This window comes from Hylobates moloch, unplaced genomic scaffold (genome assembly GCF_009828535.3).
Source record: "Hylobates moloch isolate HMO894 unplaced genomic scaffold, HMol_V3 SCAFFOLD_2, whole genome shotgun sequence".
Lineage (NCBI taxonomy): Eukaryota > Metazoa > Chordata > Mammalia > Primates > Hylobatidae > Hylobates > Hylobates moloch.
This window is the reverse complement of record NW_026652277.1, coordinates 134417587-134436821: the sequence shown is the minus strand read 5'-3', so window position 1 is coordinate 134436821 and position 19235 is coordinate 134417587. Positions and strand designations below refer to the sequence as shown.

The window sequence follows — 19235 nt, the reverse complement described above, 5'->3', positions numbered from 1 at the left end:
CTCTCTCATCCATCTACACTGTAGCCAAAATGTTCTCAAATACAAATATTTGTGTGACTTTCTAGTGTAATCCTCTTCACTGTTCATGGGTAAAATCCAGACTTCCACACACTCTAGCCCCTCTTTGCCTCTGCAGGCTCATCTCTCACCACTTCTTGCGGTTGAAATTTCATTCCTTTCAGCCAAAAGTCCTTTGCCAGGATGCAGCTGATGCCACCAAGAACCTTCTCCCATAGCACTCCACCTGGTGGCTTGCTTCCTGACTTGCTGAAATCTGAATTCAGTGCACCTTGTTTAAGTGTTTGACAGTAATGTTACTCCAAGTGCAGATCTGTGATCTGCAAACTGAAGGTCTGTGGCAAGGTAAGTACAGACGTTGAGAACTGCCGCGTCATTTTATTTTTAAAAAACAACAGTAATGGATTGGAATTATTTTTTAACTTACCAAAATTCCTTTACCATAGAATTTGAGAAGCACTGTTCTGTGTTACCTGTAATATTTGTATCACAATACTTGCTAAATTGCAATTGATTTTACATTTCTATTTACCTTTTTATAGTTCTCTCTTCAATGAAAGCTCTATGATTTCAAGAGTAGTGCCTAGTTTTTAGTCATAGCCACAGGTATATCTGGTACATACAGGACTTAAAAATGCTTTTTTATTGAGGGAAAATAATGTTTTAGAGAAGTAGTGCTAGAAAATATAAGTCAAGTCTCTGGCTATCTCCAGCTAACCATATCTGTGCAAAGCAAATCATTTTTCCCTAATCAGTTCAAATCAATTTCTGTAGGATGAAAGAGGAGTCTGAGAAGACTTTTTGAGAAGTAACAAAAGAGTTAAAAATTTACCAGCCTGGCTAACATGGTGAAACCCCATCTCTACTAAAAATACAAAAAAAGCCAGGTGTAGTGGCGCGCACCTGTAGTCCCAGCTACTCAGGAGGCCGAGGCAGGAGAAACGCTTGAACCCGGGAGGCAGAGGTGGCAGTGAGCCGAGATCACACTACTGCACTTTAGCCTGGCGACAGAGACTCCGTCTCAAAAAAAAAAAAAAAATTTTTTTGAGTGTTCTACAGCTTTAAGCAGGTGACAGAATTATGATACTATCTCAAGCAGGAAAAATGAATATATATGCTATACAGTGTTTGCACACAATATCACAGTCTGCACCATAGGTAATTACAAAGGTTTAAGAATATATGCTGAGATCAGTTCTTACAAAGGTTAAGAATACATTACTCTAGTGACTATCAATATTTTTTGTCTTCATACCCCTTGACACTCTTAAAAAAGTATTGATGTTTCCAAGAATTTCCTGTGGGTTATAGCTTCCAGTGTTTGTCATGTTACAAATTAAACCTGAGACCACTTACTTATTTATTTTGTTTTACCTCACCTGGACCATGTGAAACCTGAGCCCTTTTAAAAACAAGAATGTACAAGCACATATTCCATTATCCATAACCCTCAGAACAATTATGTGATTGCATGTTATTTAGCCTCTGGAAAACCCGTGAGTATCTTTCAATAAAAATGCTAATATTTCTACCTATGAAATTTCAAGCTTGATATTTTCAAGATTGACATTTTGCAGTTGAATAATTTCTTACATGTGTATGTATATACACACATACACAGAAAAGTGTAAAATTAGCCCCATATAAGGGGTGTGTGTGTATCAGTGTCACATAAAATCAGGCTAATTTTATGTTTATTAGTCATAATCATCTTCCTCATCTTCATCTTCCTCAGATTCTTCATTCTCAGCTGCGAGTAGAACTGCTTCTTGTGCAGCCCTGAAAGCCTGCTCCTCCTCCACACTAGGATCATCCATTTCTGTAATTTCTGGTCCACTGGGGTATTCTTGATAAACTGGTGGTGGAACTAGGGGTGTATAATTGTCTGGACTATACTTATGACCCCAGCCTATGTAGAAATTTTCAAACTTTCTATAAGTAAAAAAAAATAAAAAAGAAAAAAAGATCATTATATAATTTCTCAGAAAAATTGACCCTTCTGTAATATTAAAGTGCTTAGAATATCATGGTCCTATAATTTAAAAAAGCAATACATGTAAAATGTTAGAAGTGAAATATTCCTCAATGATTCTTCTACTACAGGGAATTGTTTTCATCCAAACTGCTTAATCTGGTTAAAAAAAAAAAAAACCATGGGGCCAGACACTGTTAAAATGTACCCTACACCTAGACCACAAGCAAAAGCCTTTCTTCCTTCAGTTATTTTCAGGGGAGGAAAAAAAAAAGTTACTACCTTCCACAAAGTTAGAAAGATTTAAAAATAGCTAACCGTGCAAACTCTTGGTCGGGCAAGGAGTTGGGCTTGTGGTTAGAAACCTATGTGTTACTTTTTTTAGGCATGACCATAGGCAATCACAAAGAGTTTACCTGGCACATCAGACTTGGAGTACAATGCATTGCTGTCTTTATGGGAAGTTGCAGTCAAGGACACTGGCCCCTTTGGCTAGTCGTGCTCTTCAATGTTTGCATTCCTAGACCAGGTGCTTCCGTTCCTAGGTCTCTTTATCTGAGGCCTTCAGCAGAGGCCTTTCCAGCCCCTCCTTTCTCTGCTCTCTGTGCTCAGCACTTTTTCACTTCTAGCCCTCTCATCCTCCTCTTGGTCTCCAGGTCTGTAAAACTGCAGGAGCCGTTTGAGGATTCCCTTGTCAATGAGATGACCCCAGCACCTCCACATCTATGATAGCCATATCTGTGCTGATCCACCTGACTCTCCACTAGAGGGCCATTCCATGGGGGAAAATGGAACAGGGGGATGTCAAAGCTTTCTCTTGCTTATACTATCACAGTAAATGATTAAAGGCTTAACTCTCATTTTTAGCTTGTTCTTGCTTTAATGGCTACTCTAACACCTGGCCGCTCAGCTTTCTCTCCAGATAAGCTAAGCTTCTGACACTGGGTTATTAGGAAAGAAATGGAAACATAAGACAAATAGAAGTATGTTCTAGGTGAGGGATAAAATTATTTTTAGTGTCCTCTTGATCTTAAGTCCTTTGAAAGTGATGGCCTAAATCATATTTTAATTATCTTTTATCAAGATTTCCAACAAAAATGATCTGAGATTTAAACTAAACACTGCTTAGAAATACCTCCATTAATCTACTAAGTGAATAAGTCATTACCCAAATAATCATTGATGAAAAACCATATTTTATTTCAACAAATTGGATAATTAAGATGAAAGGGTAGAAGTCTGAATTACTACTTAATGTCCTGAATTTGATGTTTTATTGTGTATCACAGATGTTATTTTAATAAATTTTATGCCACACACACATAATATGCCAAAGATGAGTTAAAACAATAGTAGCAGCTGGGCATGGTGGCTCAAACATGTAATCCCAGCACTTTGGGAAGCCAAGTGGATCATGAGATCAGGAGTTCAAGACCAGCCTGGCCAACATGGTGAAACCTTGTCTCTACTAAAAAAAAAAAAAAAATACAAAAATTAGCTGGGCATGGTGGTGTCTGCCTGTAATCCCAGCTACTGGGAAGGTTGAGGCAGGAGAATGGCTTGAACCCAGGAGGCGGAGGTTACAGTGAGCCGAGATCATGCCACTGCACTCCAGCCTGGGTTTCAGAGCAAGACTCTGTCTCGAAAAAAAAAAAAGAAAAAAACGAAACAAAGAAACAACGATAGTAGCTTAACATTCTAGTGGTTATTTATAATTTCCAGAGCTTAACTAATCACAGAAATGGCTTTGTAAGTGGTCAGATACTTACTTGCCATTGGAGAAGGCATATGCTCCAGGCCAAAGGTTAGATTGAAGGACTGCAATAGCATATTGTGGAATGAGATTTGAGGATAACCGTGTTGTCCAGGGGGGTATATTCTGAATCTCTGGAACCCAAAGAGAAATGCAAAAGCTTAATTCCTAACTAGACAAGAATCTACTGTGTAAGCTATTTTTATAAATCCACACACACACACATGCATGCACACACACAGATACACACATATTTGATATAGAAACAAAAAACACCAGCAGCTTAACAAAATCGGGAGGGTACTTCATGAATGTTTTGGAACAATGGAATTTGAAATATACATCTCCATTTTTGCAACCAAGACAAGAATTTTTATTAAGGGAAAGGAGGCTAACGTGGTAGAGTGAGTAATATTTGATGGCCCAATGAAAGGTACATCATTAATATGAATAAGATCAAGGGTTGCAAGCACAAACACTCCAAAACTGAAGGGAAAGAAACAAGAATATAGGAATGAGAGTAAAGTTTTTAAAAACCAGGACCAAGAATATTTATGCCATTTGTTTATGGTCTGCAGAATGCAAGACAAGAATAATAAAGGAGACAATTGTCAGCATTTCCAGAAAGCGCTACAGCCAACTTATGTTTCCTGTCTGCATGACTCCTTCAACCTCTGTCAGAGAACATTGATGTGGCCAGCTACATTCTTCACTCCCTATCATCCCAGAACATGAATGGGAAGAGGATGAGACCTTGGCTCCTGTCCACTTTTTAGAGGTTTCCGACTCTCATATTTACTATATAACGCACACAGTATATTATATTGTTTGTGTGTCTGTGTGTGATAATAGTTACGTAAAATAACCTAAATCTTCAGAGATTGGTGTCAAAAGAGGAGGCCCCACTTCCTGTTCTATGTAGTCAGGCTCTTCTTTTTCTTCATCTTCTTCCTCTTCTTCTTCCTCATTTTTTTGCATGGAGTTGAACCAATTACAGCGACCCTGGGAATGAATGTTGCAAGATTTAGTAGTCTAATGGGGACCTTAAAATTTCAGAATATTCATTTGAATTGATCAGGATGAAGTGTCACTCTGTGGGAATTTAATCAATTATTCATTCATTCATTCATTCATTCTACATACATTTTCCAAGTGCTATTTTGATCTAGGTTGTTTCAAGGAAAGGACCGTGCTATTTATTTTAAGAATTTGCCAAATTCTTGAAGTCACAGAATGTGTATTTTAAAATTATCACTTATATTTTAAAATTAGCAGAACCTTAGTGAAAAAGGTAAGAGTGTATTTTACTGGTTTGTGGTAAATAATTTATGTGAGAGAGCTAAAGCTATTATGTTTATTATTATTAACAATAACATTTAAATGTGGTAAGATTATTTATGGAGGTTTAGGGTTTATAATGTCTCATTTAGTTAACTCTTATGTAGAGAAAGCTAAGAATATCTCTTATCTAGACCAAAGTATAACGAAGATTTTCTACCTGCAGATGAGGTAATATAGCACAGGGGTTAAGTGGATGCACTGGGTCCATTCTCTGCAGCCTCACATCTGATTCTGTTCGTGACTAGCTATGTTCCTTTTGTCACATTTCCTAAACTCTCTTTCAATTTCCTCACCTGAAAATTAAGGATAATAATACTATTTTGTGGGGTTGCTGTGAAGATTAAATCTTATACACACACACACACAAACACACACACACGTGGCACAATAGGTGTTACATAACTGCTATATTGCACTGTTTCCTTGTTTTTTTGTTTTTGTTACAATCCCTTATTGTTCTTGGCATAAAAGCTACATGTATTATAGAGATAAAATTAAAGAACTATTTTCAAAATTAATGTACCCATCTATATTAAACATGTAAAAAATTGAGTAATTTCAGAACACACAAATCTAAATCTGTACATCATCTGTCAAATGCTCCGTAGAAGAATGTGTTTTGTTTTCAAATAGAAAATAAAGTCTGTTTGGAGATCCCTGGGACCTTCAGTTATATAGACAATTATATAGACACTGGCAATTGTATATTACTCTGCATTTTTGGCTGTGTTTTTAATTATCTCTTTTCCTGCCTATTAAATAGAGTCCAAAGGCCTTTATTTTGTATGTCTTTGTGCATTATAGTGACAATTTAATGAATATATGCCTAATTACCTGATAGATTGAGAATTGCAAAGCTCCTACCTGAGAGAGAATATGCTGTACATGATGAACCCAATTGGATAGGGATTCTACTAGATCAGTCACTTGGATGCCTTCAAAATCAGGGTTTTCCTCAAAGCTATTTCGCCCACCTTCTACCTCTTCCTCCTCCTCTCCTTCCTCCTCACCAAACTGATAAAATCCTAGAGGACTGACGTGGGTTCCTGCTGAAATTCGGGCAATTTGCGCTCGTAAATAATTACTCTCATTTCCTGGGAAAGGTGGGTAGCTTATGATGGGAGCATCCAATCGCCCAGTGAAAAATTTCTTGATTTTTCTTGCAATAACAATTTGTGCAGGTATAACTGGTGGTAACTTCACCCATGGTCTTCCTGGTTCATTGCAAACAAAATAGACATATTTGTTGGCACCTGTTCTACTTTCTTCTTTTGGTATAGCCTGTGGGGCCTTGTAAAAGGACTTTGGTAATTCATCTTCCTCATCTTCATCAGCTTTACTTTCTCCATTGTCCCTCTCTTCAGCTACATCTTCCTCTTCCACTTCCTCTTCATCTTCCCCCTCACGAAATTCCACTTCAGCTACAATATAATTCATTTCCAGACCCAAGATCTTTCCCCAGAAGCGGCATCTTTGGATTGGGTGGGTGTCAGTAAGCTGCTTGAGGGCAAGAAATATGCGGTATGTCTCATCTGTGCCCAAACCAACTCCAGCTTGTTCAAAATAAAAAGCTGACTCCATTACATTTGGAAGAGCGTTTTCTGCCTGGGGAAACAAAGCTGTGGTTAAAATTTATCAATAGGACAAATGCTTGCTTCCCTTGTCTTTTTTATGTATCTCGATATTCTACTTTCTCCACCACTTCTTTGACATTTCTCTCAAGATTTAGATCAAATTGGCTGGGCGCGGTGGTTCACGCCTGTAATCCAAGCACTTTGGGAGGCTGAGGCGGGTGGATCACCTGAGGTCAGGAGTTCGAGACCAGCCTGGCCAACATAGTGAGACCCCGTCTCTACTAGAAATACAAAAGTTAGCTGGGCATGGTGGTGCGTGCCTGTAGTCCCAGCTACTTGGGAGGCTGAGCCAGGAGGATCACTTGAACCCGGGAGGCGGAGGTTGCAGTGAGCTATTGCACCACCGCATTCCAGCCTAGGGAAAAGAGCAAGACTCCATCTCAAAAAACAAACAAAAAGATTTAGATCAAAGTATGATAATTCCTGAATTTCTGTTCTTCTCTCATTATTTATAAATGTAGCTTCTCTTGTATCTTATACTCATTAATGTATAATAGCTACCTTGTTTATGTGTATATCTTAGGTAGAGAAAGTTTAATAATTACTATGAATAATAAAAATTCAACATTCCTATTTTATAAAAAATATTTAAGTGACTCCCTTACTATCCTAAAATAAGATGTAGAATAACTATGTACCCATATATTTAGAACAAAATATGGTTTTACATATGTCTATATTACTATATATCTTTAAAAATAATAAACATTTATTAAGTGCATGGTTTTATATTATAGGATCACTAAAAATTAATATGGTATCCTGTATAATGTAATGTATGGAATAAATAAAAGGAACATATAATAAAGTGCTCATGTCTATACTTGAAGACATAATGTAGTCAGATGCTCCTCCTACTTATAATAAGTTATTTTGAATTTAAAATGGTGAGAAAAATTAAAAAATTCCACAAAAGAAATACAGAGAAATGAATAAGCAGAGTCTCAAATGGACCATAGAAACACATTTGTGAAGGCTGGGCATGGTGGCTCACGCCTGTAATCCCAGCACTTTGGGAGGCCGAGCCAGGTGGATCACAAGGTCAGTAGATCGAGACCATCCTGGCTAACACAGTGAAACCCCGTCTCTACTAAAAATACAAAAAGTTAGCCGGGCATGGTGGGGAGCACCTGTAGTCCCAGCTACTTGGGAGGCTGAGGCAGCAGAATGGCGTGAACCCGGGAGGTGGAGCTTGTAGTGAGCTGAGATTGCGCCACTGCGCTCCAGCCTGGGCGACAGTCTCAAAAAAAAAGAAAAAGAAAAAAAGAAACACATTTGTGAAAAAGTAGGAAAGAACTTCAACTATAGGTCAAGATAACTTGCAAGAGAAACCTTGACCCTCAACATGAAGAACTTGAGAGCTCTGCTATTCTTACAAATGATATGCTCTTATAATTGTAGTGTCAAAATAAGTATAATGACTTTTAAAAATCCTCATTGCCTTGATGTAGGACTGCAAAAGTCTTTCCTTGACATTTGCTGTACCACTCACTCTTGATCCTACTTGGCCCTCTAGAACTATTTCATCTTACGTCTCTTTAATTGCTCCCTTATTTCTTGAGCTCCAAATGTCGATGTTGTCAAAATATCCTTTTCACTTATCGCATCTCTCAACACTTTATGCTTGGAAGAGTTCACACCACTTCAAGTGATAAGTGGCTGTTTAAAGTTTCTCTAACTCTGACTTTTCTCCCATATTCTACACATATTTCTAGCCACTTCTGAGAAATTTCACTTGAGTATTCTAAAGATACCTCAGTTTAATATTTAATTCACATTTATTTCAAAGTTTTCTCTTTTTTCTATATACTCTTTCTTCACCAGTGACATCTCAGTTTCTCACACCAGAAAGTTCGGTCATCCTTGCCTCCTCTGACTCCCTTGACCTTCAATATTTAAGTAGTTAGATTCCTATTGATTCTAGCACATAAAAATTTGTTGGCATTATTTCTTCCTCTTGTATTCATTTATGCTGTATTAGTCACCATCCTCACTACTTGCGCTATAGCAGAAGGCTTCTAACGCTCTCCTCCTGGCCCCATTCTACCTTTCTTTTTTCATTATCTTTCATATTATGATCAGAGTTAACTTTCTAAACCAAAAGTCAGATCATTCTATTCTCTATTTAAAAACTTCTTACCGTTTACAAGAAAGAAGTTACTTATCAATGCACAAAGAACAGTCTGGCTTTAAGCACTCTGTTTGCTTCATTTCCATCACTCACTCCCTCAAACCCACATCGACTTTTCCAGACATTAAATAATCTCTCCTAATTATTTTATTGTTCTTTTTTCTAAGAATTTAATTTCTAAGAGTCTTCACCTGGTGAACTCCTGCTTATCCTTCATGGCCCAAATGAAATATTACCTCCACTAAAAAGCCTTGCCCGATTACCCATAGCAGAGTTAGTTGTTCCATTCTGTCATTTATCGTGTTGTCAAAACAATATATTAACAATTGCTACTATTAAGTTCCTATTATAAGCCAAATTCTTTATATATACTACCTCTATCCCTCAGGGTTTTGCCACTTGATTATCCTTAAGGCTTGGAAAGTTTAGCCTCTTGCTCAAAATCACACAACTAGCAAGCTAGTTGAACTAGGATTCTAGCTCAGATCTGGCTACCTCCAAAGCCCATGTTTACTCCATCATATGAGGCTGTCTCTTTATTGCACTAATCAAATGGCTTTCCAGTCTTTTTTGCCTTTCTCTAAATTGCAAGCAACTTAAAGTCAGAAAAGTCTTTTTCCCATGTATATCTCAGTACTTGGTATACAGTAGTCACATTGTGTATGAATAAATGGGTGAATGAATAAATGAATGCTGAAGACCAAGCAAACAAATTCTGGTGTGGTCAAAGGCAGGAATAAAAACATGAACGCTCTAAACATGTAAGTCGGGGACAGGGTTGGTCATATAGCTCATATTTCAATGCATCAGAGAGACCTGTCTCTCTATCTGTTCCTGCATCTTTTTACTTTCTGAGGTGGAGCTTTTAATCTTCACCTGATGACTCAGCTGTTCCAGGCTCTAAAGTCAATCTTATCGCTTATTAGGAAGATGTATGGAATCTAGTTAAAGGGCCCAGGTCCCATGATCAAAACAGCTTATTTATATTCTCAACCTGTATCCTAGTTTTAGGATGCAAAGCCCTACCTTGTAATTCTGTGCCTATAAAGGGCATCCATTCTTACCCTGGAGTCTGAACTTTCTTTGATTAACTCCTGCATGAGAATGCCTGCCTATCTGCCTCATCTCCATATGCTGTTTGCTCCCAGACTCATCATCACTGGATATGGCTACATAACCAACTGCCACCTTGTTGAAACTGTCCAATGTCAACTCCTCGACACCTATCACCTGTTCCTTCTGTATGAGTACTACAGATCTTACTGCATCAGTTAGGTCTCTCCTCGTAGGCTGCTTAGCCTAGAGAAAGCATCTACTGTCTCTTATCTTTTCCCTGACAGAGCGCTGTTTTGAAAATACCTTATTCCAAACATCAAATTTGAAAGTATATAGACCCATCTTAAATAATCTAGTGGTACACAATATAAGTTCAGCAGATGTGTACAAATTACAAGTATATGAGTATTTAGGAAACAATAACCAATACTATTTTGAAATATTTGAAGTTAAAATTTCTGTGATGTATTAGATTTTATTCTCTAATTATAGCTTTTTTCAACCTCTGTCACCAACTTTTTCCCTAAATATTTTCAAAATTTTGTCTATGAAGATTTTAAAAAGTATTTTACTCCTCTCCTCTTGTATTATGTCCCATCGATGTAATACACATAATATCAAGTCATAATATAAGGAGTTTGTCTTAGAAGAAAATACAAATGATATTAGAAGTGCTTCTAAATTTTCTAATAAACATAGAACTTGATTTAAAACCTGATTTTTAATTATCTAACATTTATTCATTATTCAACAAATATTTAGCAAAAAATAGCTATACATCCAGATCTGTACCAGGCACCTTGGAGAATATAAAATGTGAAGAAATCCTTTACTCTAATGTCAAGAAGCTTAGCATACAAACATATAACAATCTGTTATAGCTTGCAAAATACTAAAACACAGTATGAAAAAAACAAGAAATCCCTAATCAAGGAAATGAGCAGTGTGAAATGAGTTTGACTAAAGAAGGCTTGAAGATATTTTTTAAAAATAAGATGTAAATACTATGTAAGAAGCTATAAGGGCCAGGTGCAGTAGCTCACGCCTGTAATCCCAACATTCTGGGAGGCCAAGGTAGGCAGATCACTTGAGGTCAGGAGTTTGAGACCAGCTTGGCCAATATGGCGAAACCCCGTCTCTACTAAAAATACAAAAATTAGCTGGGCATGGTGGCACGTGCCTGAAGTCCCAGCTACTCAGGAGAATTGCTTGATCCTGAGAGGCAGAGGCTGCAGTGAGCCAAGATTGCGCCATTATACTCCAAGCCTGGGAGCCTGTCTAAACAAAAAACAAAACTAAACAAAAAACAAAACAAAACAAAACAAAACAACAAAAAAAAGCTATAAAGTACAGTTGATATGAATTTAAAGCCACAGCCATTCGTCCCAAATAAAATCCTAAGATTTAATTATTAAAATTTATAGTAGTGACTTACTATTTCATCTTCCAATTCTTGGTCAACTCCTTCCAAATGTCCCTGGAGAAAAAGAGCCTTTTGCTTTTCTGCTATTTCATATGTTGGAAGCAACTCATTCTCATTTTGGAATGCATCAAATTTTTTACTAAAATGTGCCATCTTCACATCTTGGCTAATATTTTCAAAGATGTCAACAGCATTTTCAGGACGCTCATTTAATATCTTGGTCAACATATTAGAAAGATGATCATATCTATCCAAACAGAGAAAATTCCAGATAATATACATGTCAAGAGCATTTGAAGAAGCATTTTTCTTTGACATTTCTGGGGTCATTAGATAAATATAGACATTAAATGAAAAAGAAAAAAAACAAAAAAATATAGCTTAGGTCAATTAATAGGAAGTAGGCAATTATTGAACAACTATTTGAAGACTCAGTTTGTTTTTAAGGAACTTCAATAACTTGAAGTCTTCAGAGATTTTCAGAGGATAAACACTTAAGGTAATTTCTACTATGCCAGAAATAACTTATCCTAGAGTTTTCCTTAGGAAATGATTCCAATATGATAAGGATGTTTACGTTATTAAAGAAAAACATTTTAGAGCACAATACATATTCCACATCAGGTACATTTTCACATTTTATTTCTGAAATTACAATCTTTTGGTTATATATTTAAAAGTGATTAACATTATTTTTCACTTTTTATCATAACTTCTCTTCCATTCCCCTTCCCTTCCCCTCACCAAATCCAATTTGATTTCTAATCCTGTTGACTCTGTCTTTAAGATCTGTTCTCTTCCTTTCCATTTTATTTTTAAAGCCAATTGTCTACTTCAGTGCTTCTCAGACCTTCTTGCATTTCATATTGTAACATCCACTTACACACAACAAATAAAGTGCCATTAAATATTACTTACCTTTATTGAAATGTGATACACTCTAATATTTTGTTCTATTCTATTAGAAACACTGCCCTGGATTTTTACTTCATAACTGAATTAGTGAAATTGCCTCTATCCTCTCAGTAATTAATTACATTTTATATATAACTGCTAGTGTTTGCTTTTTCAAATACCAGAATTACAAAGTGAATTTTAAGAGGCCAAAATGTTTGTCAAAGTGTCCTTGTGTCCTGTTAAAGTGCTCTTTTCTTGAGAAAAAACTCCTCTGTTCAATGTGGAAATTGTATAAATTGCTTCTCTGGTGGATATGCATCATATCTCCCCAACTTTGTTTCTAATTATTAGTTCAATTAGATGTTCTAATAAAGATTACTTTCATACATTTGCTAAGTTCTACCTGGGAGCTTTTGCTTGCTGTGAACCATATATATAATTTCTCTCAAAAAATAATTTAAAACTCCTTTCATTCTTGGGGACTTAGCACTTAAGTCATTCCCCAAAATCATCCTTCCCCAGTTCAGAGGAGTTCTTTCTGAGAACAATGATATGCTGCTCTGAAATTTTATACATTATATATTTCCTATTCAGCAACTGCAGTAGGTTCTTCACAGCCAAGCTTAGGATTTTATATATCTCCTCTCTTATTATAGTGAAACAAAATAAATAGTTGTTCAATAATTGTCTACTTTCTATTAATTGACCTAAGCTATATTTTTCATTTTTTCTTTTTCATTTAATGTCTATATTTATCTAATGACCTCAGAAATGTCAAAGAAAAATATGTATATTATATGGGAGATGAATGTAAAGGGCAGTTAAAAATATTATACACTATTTGAAGAATATAAAATTCCTTCCTCAAATAATTCTTGTAAATGAACAGAAATGTTTTGACTAGGAGTTTCTTTAAAACTTCATCAAGCTTCCTTAATATTCATGCACTGTTGGAATTCATGGAGAAGGCCGGGAGCAGTGGCTACCTGTAATCCCAGCACTCTGGGAGCCTGAGGTGGGCGGACCACCTGAGGTCAGGAGTTTGAGACCAGCCTGGCCAACAAGGTGAAACCTCGTCTTTATTAAAAAAAAAAAAATTAGTCAGGTGTGGTGGCAGGCACCTGTAATTCCAGCTACTCGGGAGGCTGAGTCAGGAGAATCACTTGAACCCAGGAGGCGGAGGTTGCAGTAAGCCGAGATTGTGCCACTGCACTCTAGCATGGGTGACAACGTGAGACTCTGTCTCAAAAAGAAAAGAAAAAGAAATCTCATGGAGAAGACTCCAGACTAAAAACACTGCTGGTTATCGAGCAATAGCTGGGTTAATAATGAAAGGGTTTGATTTGCTTCGGTAGCAGCTGTGGATGGCATCAAATCAGGGACTCTCCGTCCAAATTTTCATTTTATTTTTCAGTTTTCAATATAATATATATATGTGCTTTATTCAAGTCTACACCTGAAAATGCCTTTGTGTCAAATTATGAAATATATGTATTAGGTTTTAATGTACAATTATAGTTTTTTCTATTGGGAAGAGTAATAATTTATTTTTTTAAAATGGAAGAAAAGGAGGAAGCAATTCTTTCCTACAGCCTGTTAGTTCAATGACGAAAAACCATTTTCAGATTCCATATTTCAGTCAAAGATTGTTTAAATTGCCATGAAAAATAGCTTTTATGGCTGTCAAATTAGATCTGCATATAAGAGATGGAGTTAAATTAATCTTTTACTAAACAATTTTAAACTGCAGGCACTAAAGTACTTAGAGGATAACAGTGAATATTATGGAAGATATTCACTTACCTCAGAGACAGCATTTGGAAATAAAATTAAATTTAGATATGTAAGTAATATCAATTATAAAATAATTCAATAAAGAAAATTTTGTCATGTTTTCACATTCAGTTTTAAATTGTTAGTGAACTCACAAGTATTTGTAATGTGTTCCTTTGCAATTTTAGCAGTTTGTAAATTCATGCTTGCTATCTAACATAGGGCATTATGACAAGAAGTTTATATCAAAAATTCAAGTAGAGTCCACTATGGGGTAGCAAATTACATTCTTGCAGCTTAAGTAAATTGTAGTTTAAAATATTAACTAATAGGCCGGGTGTGGTGGCTCACACCTGTAATCCTAACACTTTGGGAGGCCGAGGCAGGCAGATCACGAAGTCAGGAGATCAAGACCATCCTGGCTAACACGGTGAAACCCTGTCTCTACCAAAAATACAAAAAAATTAGCCTATGTGGTGGCGGGCGCCTGTAGTCCCAGCAACCCGGGAGGCTGAGGCAAGAGAATGGCATGAACCTGGGAGGCAGAGCTTGCAGTGAGCCAAGATCGTACTACTGCACTCCAGCCTGGGCAACAGAGTGAGACTCCATCTCAAAAAAAAAAAATTAACTAATAAATAATATTTCAAACTGATCTCACATTTCATGAGATTTCTCACATCATACATTAATTTTTTAATTCCTTAGACTTTAAAATTATATCTCATATATCTTAAAGCCTAGTAATAGCTGTAAATATTTGCCACATTGTAGATTCAGTAGGCATTTAATTAATATTTACTGATTAATCAGGAAGCACCCCAATAGATCATGGTGAGAACTTGGGAATTATGATTTATGTACATTGGTTTTCATCCACAGTTTCTGACTCATAAGTCTCATACCGCTTTTCATTTATCCCCAAGATAGGCCTTAGAAACTAAAAGTATATACTCTAATGTTTCTCCATGTCTGGCCATAATGAAATTCTCTAACCTACTTTGTCTGATTGATGGTCATAAGACCCCCATTTCAAAAGAGGTCCTGCCCCATATCAGGGAGGAAAGAATGTTCCACAGAGAGGCCAAGAAGAATCTGGTTAGGCCTTGCTGGGTTTCCCCACTCAGTCTATTAGCATTAGATTATACCCCTTTTCTAAGACACAGTCATCAATCATACCTATCCAGTAACATCTCCATAAAACGCCCAAGAGAACAGGTTCAGGGGAGCATCTGATAGCTGAACACATGGAGGTTGCCGGACGGTGGCCTTCCCAGAGAGGGCATGGAAACTTTGCACTCCTTCCCCAATACCTCTTCATATGCATCCTTTGTAATATCCTTTATAATAAACCAGTAATCGTTAGTGTTTCCCTGAGTTCTGTGAGCCACTCTAGCAAATTAGTCAAACCCAAAGAGGGAGTTGTGGGATCCCTGGTTTATATCTGGTTGGTCAGAAGCACAGGTTAATCAGCCTGGGGCTTGTGATTGGCATTGGAAGTGTGGGGCAGTCTTGTGGGATTGAGCCCTCACCTGTGGGATCTGATGCTATCTCCAGGTGGATATGTCAGAATTGAATTGGAGGACACCTAGTTGGTGCCCACTGCAGAAGTGATTGCTTGCTTGTGGATAGGAAAACAGAATCCCAGACATTTTGTCACAGAAGTCTTCTGTGTTGAGGCTGGGCATAGTGGCTTACGCCTGTAATCCCAGTTATTTGGGAGGCTGAGGTAGGAGAATCGCTTGAACCCAGGAGGCAGAGGCTGCAGTGAGCTGAGATGGCGCCGCTACACTCCAGCCTTGGTGACAGAGCTGACTCCATCTCAAAACAAAGACAAAACCAACAGCAACAACAAGAAGTCTTCTATGTTGGTTGTTGTAGAGTAAGAGAATAGAAAAAGCATTCATTTCTTCTTAATTAATAGTTGCTAGCATTGTGCTACCACTAAGTATACAGTGGTATACAAAATTCAGAGTCCTTGCTCTCTGGGGGCCTGCAATCTAGTGGGAGAGTCAGATATTAAAATATAAGTTTATCTATCTCTCTGTATAAAAAATTATAAATGACATTAAATGCTATGAAGGAAAAGAATAAGCTTTTTAGTAGTGTTCCATGGAAGTTGAGTTCTGAGGAATGAGGAGCCAGCCAGACAAAGACTTATAAAAGAAGCCTTCTGGGCAGAGGGAACAGCCACGGGGCTGGAGCTTAGTGATGGGGAGAGAGGTAAGAGTCGGTAAGTGTTGTCAGCCACTGGAATCTTGAGCAAATTAGGTTCTCCATGACTTGGTCTCCTCATTTACAAAAACAAATGAGTTGTATTAGATGTTTTCCAAAAGCCCTTCTAGCCCTAAAATTCTATTGACCCTATCATTATGTAATTCTGGAAGCAAAAATCTATAGAAATCTATACATGTCATAAGTTCTAAAATTAAAGCTATAATGGGATGGGCAGAACATATGTAGACTATTGATCATCACATTTTAAGAGACTTGGATAAAATGGCATGTGTTCCAGGTGGCTTGTATAGTGACCAATTCTCCGAGTTTGCGAGGACTAAGGGGTTTCTTAGGATAAAGAACTTCTAGCGCTCAGCCAAACTGAGATGGTGGTCATCCTAGCACCGCCTGGGTTGGGAACTCAAAAGCCATGCAAGCAATAGCATCTACAGATGAGAGACGTGATTGCTTTCACTGGTAGACAATTATTTTTCACAAGCATCCTGGAGAGATGCTTGGACTTTATGGTCTTTATGGTCTCTTTCAAGCCCGAGATTCCATAATTCCTAAGTTTTATTTTTTTGTGTGCCTAGGGTCTTTAAAGAAGCTGGAGGAAAAGGAAAAAAAAAAAAGGTTAAGAAAAAGAAGGTATAAGAATCTCCATTAATGACCTGTTTTGAGTCATGTGATCCAGAGTTATGTCATTAACTCTCTTTTACTAATACAATCTTTCAAACATATTTCGATTCACCCACAGAAACACACTCTCACACAGAGATACTCACACACCCTCTTGCTTTGCCAAACTTTTATCTTTTTTCCCTCTGAGACTTACAGATTAAAGCCCGAATTGCTACTAGTCTTCAGCAGGTAAGCCTTAGCATTCTGAATGGTGATCTCAAGCATGCTGGGGGCCACTTCAGAGCCCCCAGGCGCCGGCTGCTGTAAATCATAGTCACTGTTTGAGTCTTCCTCCTGAAAAACGTCAAATCTCAGCTCTTTCTGTTTAGCGTTGTTATAGCTCACGTCCTTTCGTCCACACAGGTGGGGTTTGGGTTGCTGAGACTGTTGAGAGGTGTTTCCCTCTGACTGGCTTGTGTGATGAGGAGTTGATTCTCTTTTATCAGATGATTGTTCCAAAGGATCAGGATAAGGTGTCCCAGCTTCAGGAATCACACTCGTGGTCCTGTCTGACTGAGGTAGTGCCGCGAGGTCTTGTCTGGCCGGAGCCAGGGGAGAAGGAGTGGAAGAGGGCTCCTGCGGAGAGACAGGAGCAGGTGATGATGTTTCTGGTCCTGCGGGGCCACCCAGAGGCGTCCTGGCTCTAGACTGCGGGCTCCAAGGACGGCTGCTTCGGGACTGGCGTCCAGTTTCTGGCCCCTGCTTCGCCTCCAAGGGCTCAGACGACTCAGGCTCAGAATATTGGGGAGAAGCTGCCGTGTTTCCTTCCCATGACCGCCTTGTTTCCCCTAGTTCTTCTTGGTTTTCTTTTTCTTGCTTCGGGGAGGTTGAGCCTTCCATGGAAGCAGTTCGAGAAAAAAATGTTCTGGATGAAAGGGGCGTGAAAATATGGAAGAAGGCAATTCAGTTAAGTTACTTTGCCGCGGTCTCTTAAGCGATTTCTGGGTCCTGGTTGCTCTGTGAGTTGCTGCGTCCTATCTCCATAGCAACCCCAGGCCAGGTTCCTCTCGGAAAAACACACCTCGCCTGTTGCCAGGATTCGAGGGCGGAGACTAAGAGAGAGCGAGAGAGAGAGAGAGAGAGCGAGAGAGAGAGAGAGAGAGGGAGAGGGAGGGGGAGAGAGAGAGAGAGAGAGAGAGAGAGAGAGGAAAATCCTAGCTTTGTGATTCGGTATAACTCCTGCCCCTCGTTCTGTCGCAGCCAATCCGACCTAGACTCGACCAGTCTTGCTTGGAAACCAAGAACTCCAGGTCCTGCGCCTTGAGCACAAAGTAGGAAGAATGGCGACCCCATGCGAGAGACCTTTAGGGGTCTGAGACTGATCCAAGTTGTGCTGTGAGGAGCGAGTCGTGCGTTAGTGGAGGGACGAGAGTGTATTCATGAAGCGTGTGTGTGGAGGGTGTGTGTGTGTGTGAGAGAGAGAGAGAGAGAAGGAAGGAAGGAAAGAAGGGAGGAGGGGAGGGAGGGAGGGAGAGTGAGGGGTAGAGAGGGAGGAAGAGACCGACCTTGGTAATCTTGGAGGTGCAGGTAACAATGGGACCCCAGTGTGCTGACCAGGAGAGCCCAAGCCTCACATTTAGCGTGCATCAGCTACAACCAACCAACTCTAAAAACTCGGAGAATAGACAAAGCAGTCCTGAGTTTTATTCTTCCTGCTTATAAGGAATCTCCTGATGATTAGGCAGCATATTATACTTGAGGAGAAGGTAATGCAGAAAACTTACAAATAGACAATTCATGGGTTACCCGTTTTCTAATAATTGAAATTCAAATTAACACTAAACTATATTGGCATAATATAATTTTTATTTGATAATGTAAGTGTAAATGCATAATTCTGCAATGATTTAAGTTCAAGATTATGACTATTCATTTACAGTATACAGTCTCCAATATGAAGAAGGTATAGAAGATTGGACCATATCTGGACTTAACTATAAACCATACATTAATTAAAGTCTTTAATGTTAATTGTTTTGTATTTCTTTCTCTTTTTAAATATACCAACAAATACTTGGCATTTGACAGTTTACATTGATATAGCTTCTGTTTAGCAAGATGTTGCTGTAAATTCTAACTTCATGGAAGAACATAATACTCCTCCATTCAGTGTGGTGAGGGAATCACAGACTAAAATAATTTGATAAAAACTGTGTGCACACACACAAAATATTGAATATAACTTCTGCTGGTACAGAGGCTCTTTAAAGTCAAATGTCTGGGGTTTAGAATGCCTGGATTTCTAAAAACAAAACATTAAGATAAACTAGAACAATAAATTATATTGGTGCAAGAGTTGAAGAAGTTAGCATTTTTCCCCCTTAATTTCTTCCTTGCAGCTG

The 19235-nt window shown here is 38.1% G+C and overlaps 2 protein-coding genes across 6 annotated transcripts in view; one reads left to right on the top strand and one right to left on the bottom strand.

The window, feature by feature from the left end:
* ZUP1 (zinc finger containing ubiquitin peptidase 1) overlaps window positions 1–4580 on the top strand; it is a 32589-nt gene extending 28009 nt beyond the window's left edge. Inside the window, exon 10 of the mRNA XM_058435510.1 lies at window positions 4322–4580. Coding sequence (XP_058291493.1) covers window positions 4322–4339 — 18 coding nt within the window. The 3' untranslated portion in view covers window positions 4340–4580. The remainder of the gene's footprint in view (window positions 1–4321) is intronic.
* RSPH4A (radial spoke head component 4A) lies at window positions 801–17882 on the bottom strand. 5 transcript variants are annotated; one of them, XM_032157537.2, is made up of 6 exons: window positions 17048–17882; window positions 11341–11575; window positions 5949–6689; window positions 4610–4745; window positions 3760–3877; window positions 801–1950 (listed from the first exon to the last, which is right to left on the bottom strand). In XM_032157537.2, exons 1-6 carry the CDS (start codon window positions 17731–17733, stop codon window positions 1716–1718), a joined length of 2151 nt encoding a protein of 716 aa, XP_032013428.1. In that variant the 5' UTR covers window positions 17734–17882; the 3' UTR covers window positions 801–1715. The 5 variants fall into 5 exon arrangements, with proteins under 5 accessions (XP_032013428.1, XP_058291489.1, XP_058291491.1 ...); XM_058435506.1 differs by having other exon boundaries at window positions 1810–1946; XM_058435508.1 differs by having other exon boundaries at window positions 1810–1950; window positions 4650–4745.
* Between the last annotated feature and the right edge of the window lie 1353 nt (window positions 17883–19235).

Bases quoted from the DNA above. Each gene is read 5' to 3' on its own strand.
- RSPH4A (XM_032157537.2), bottom strand. From the start codon at position 17,733: ATGGAAGGCTCAACCTCCCCGAAGCAAGAAAAAGAAAACCAAGAAGAA. The intron at 11,576-17,047 runs GTAAGTCTCAGA...CTGTTTGGATAG, and splicing joins AGCAATTCGGGCTTTAATCT to ATATGATCATCTTTCTAATA. The intron at 6,690-11,340 runs GTAAGTCACTAC...TTGTTTCCCCAG, and splicing joins AAGAATTGGAAGATGAAATA to GCAGAAAACGCTCTTCCAAA.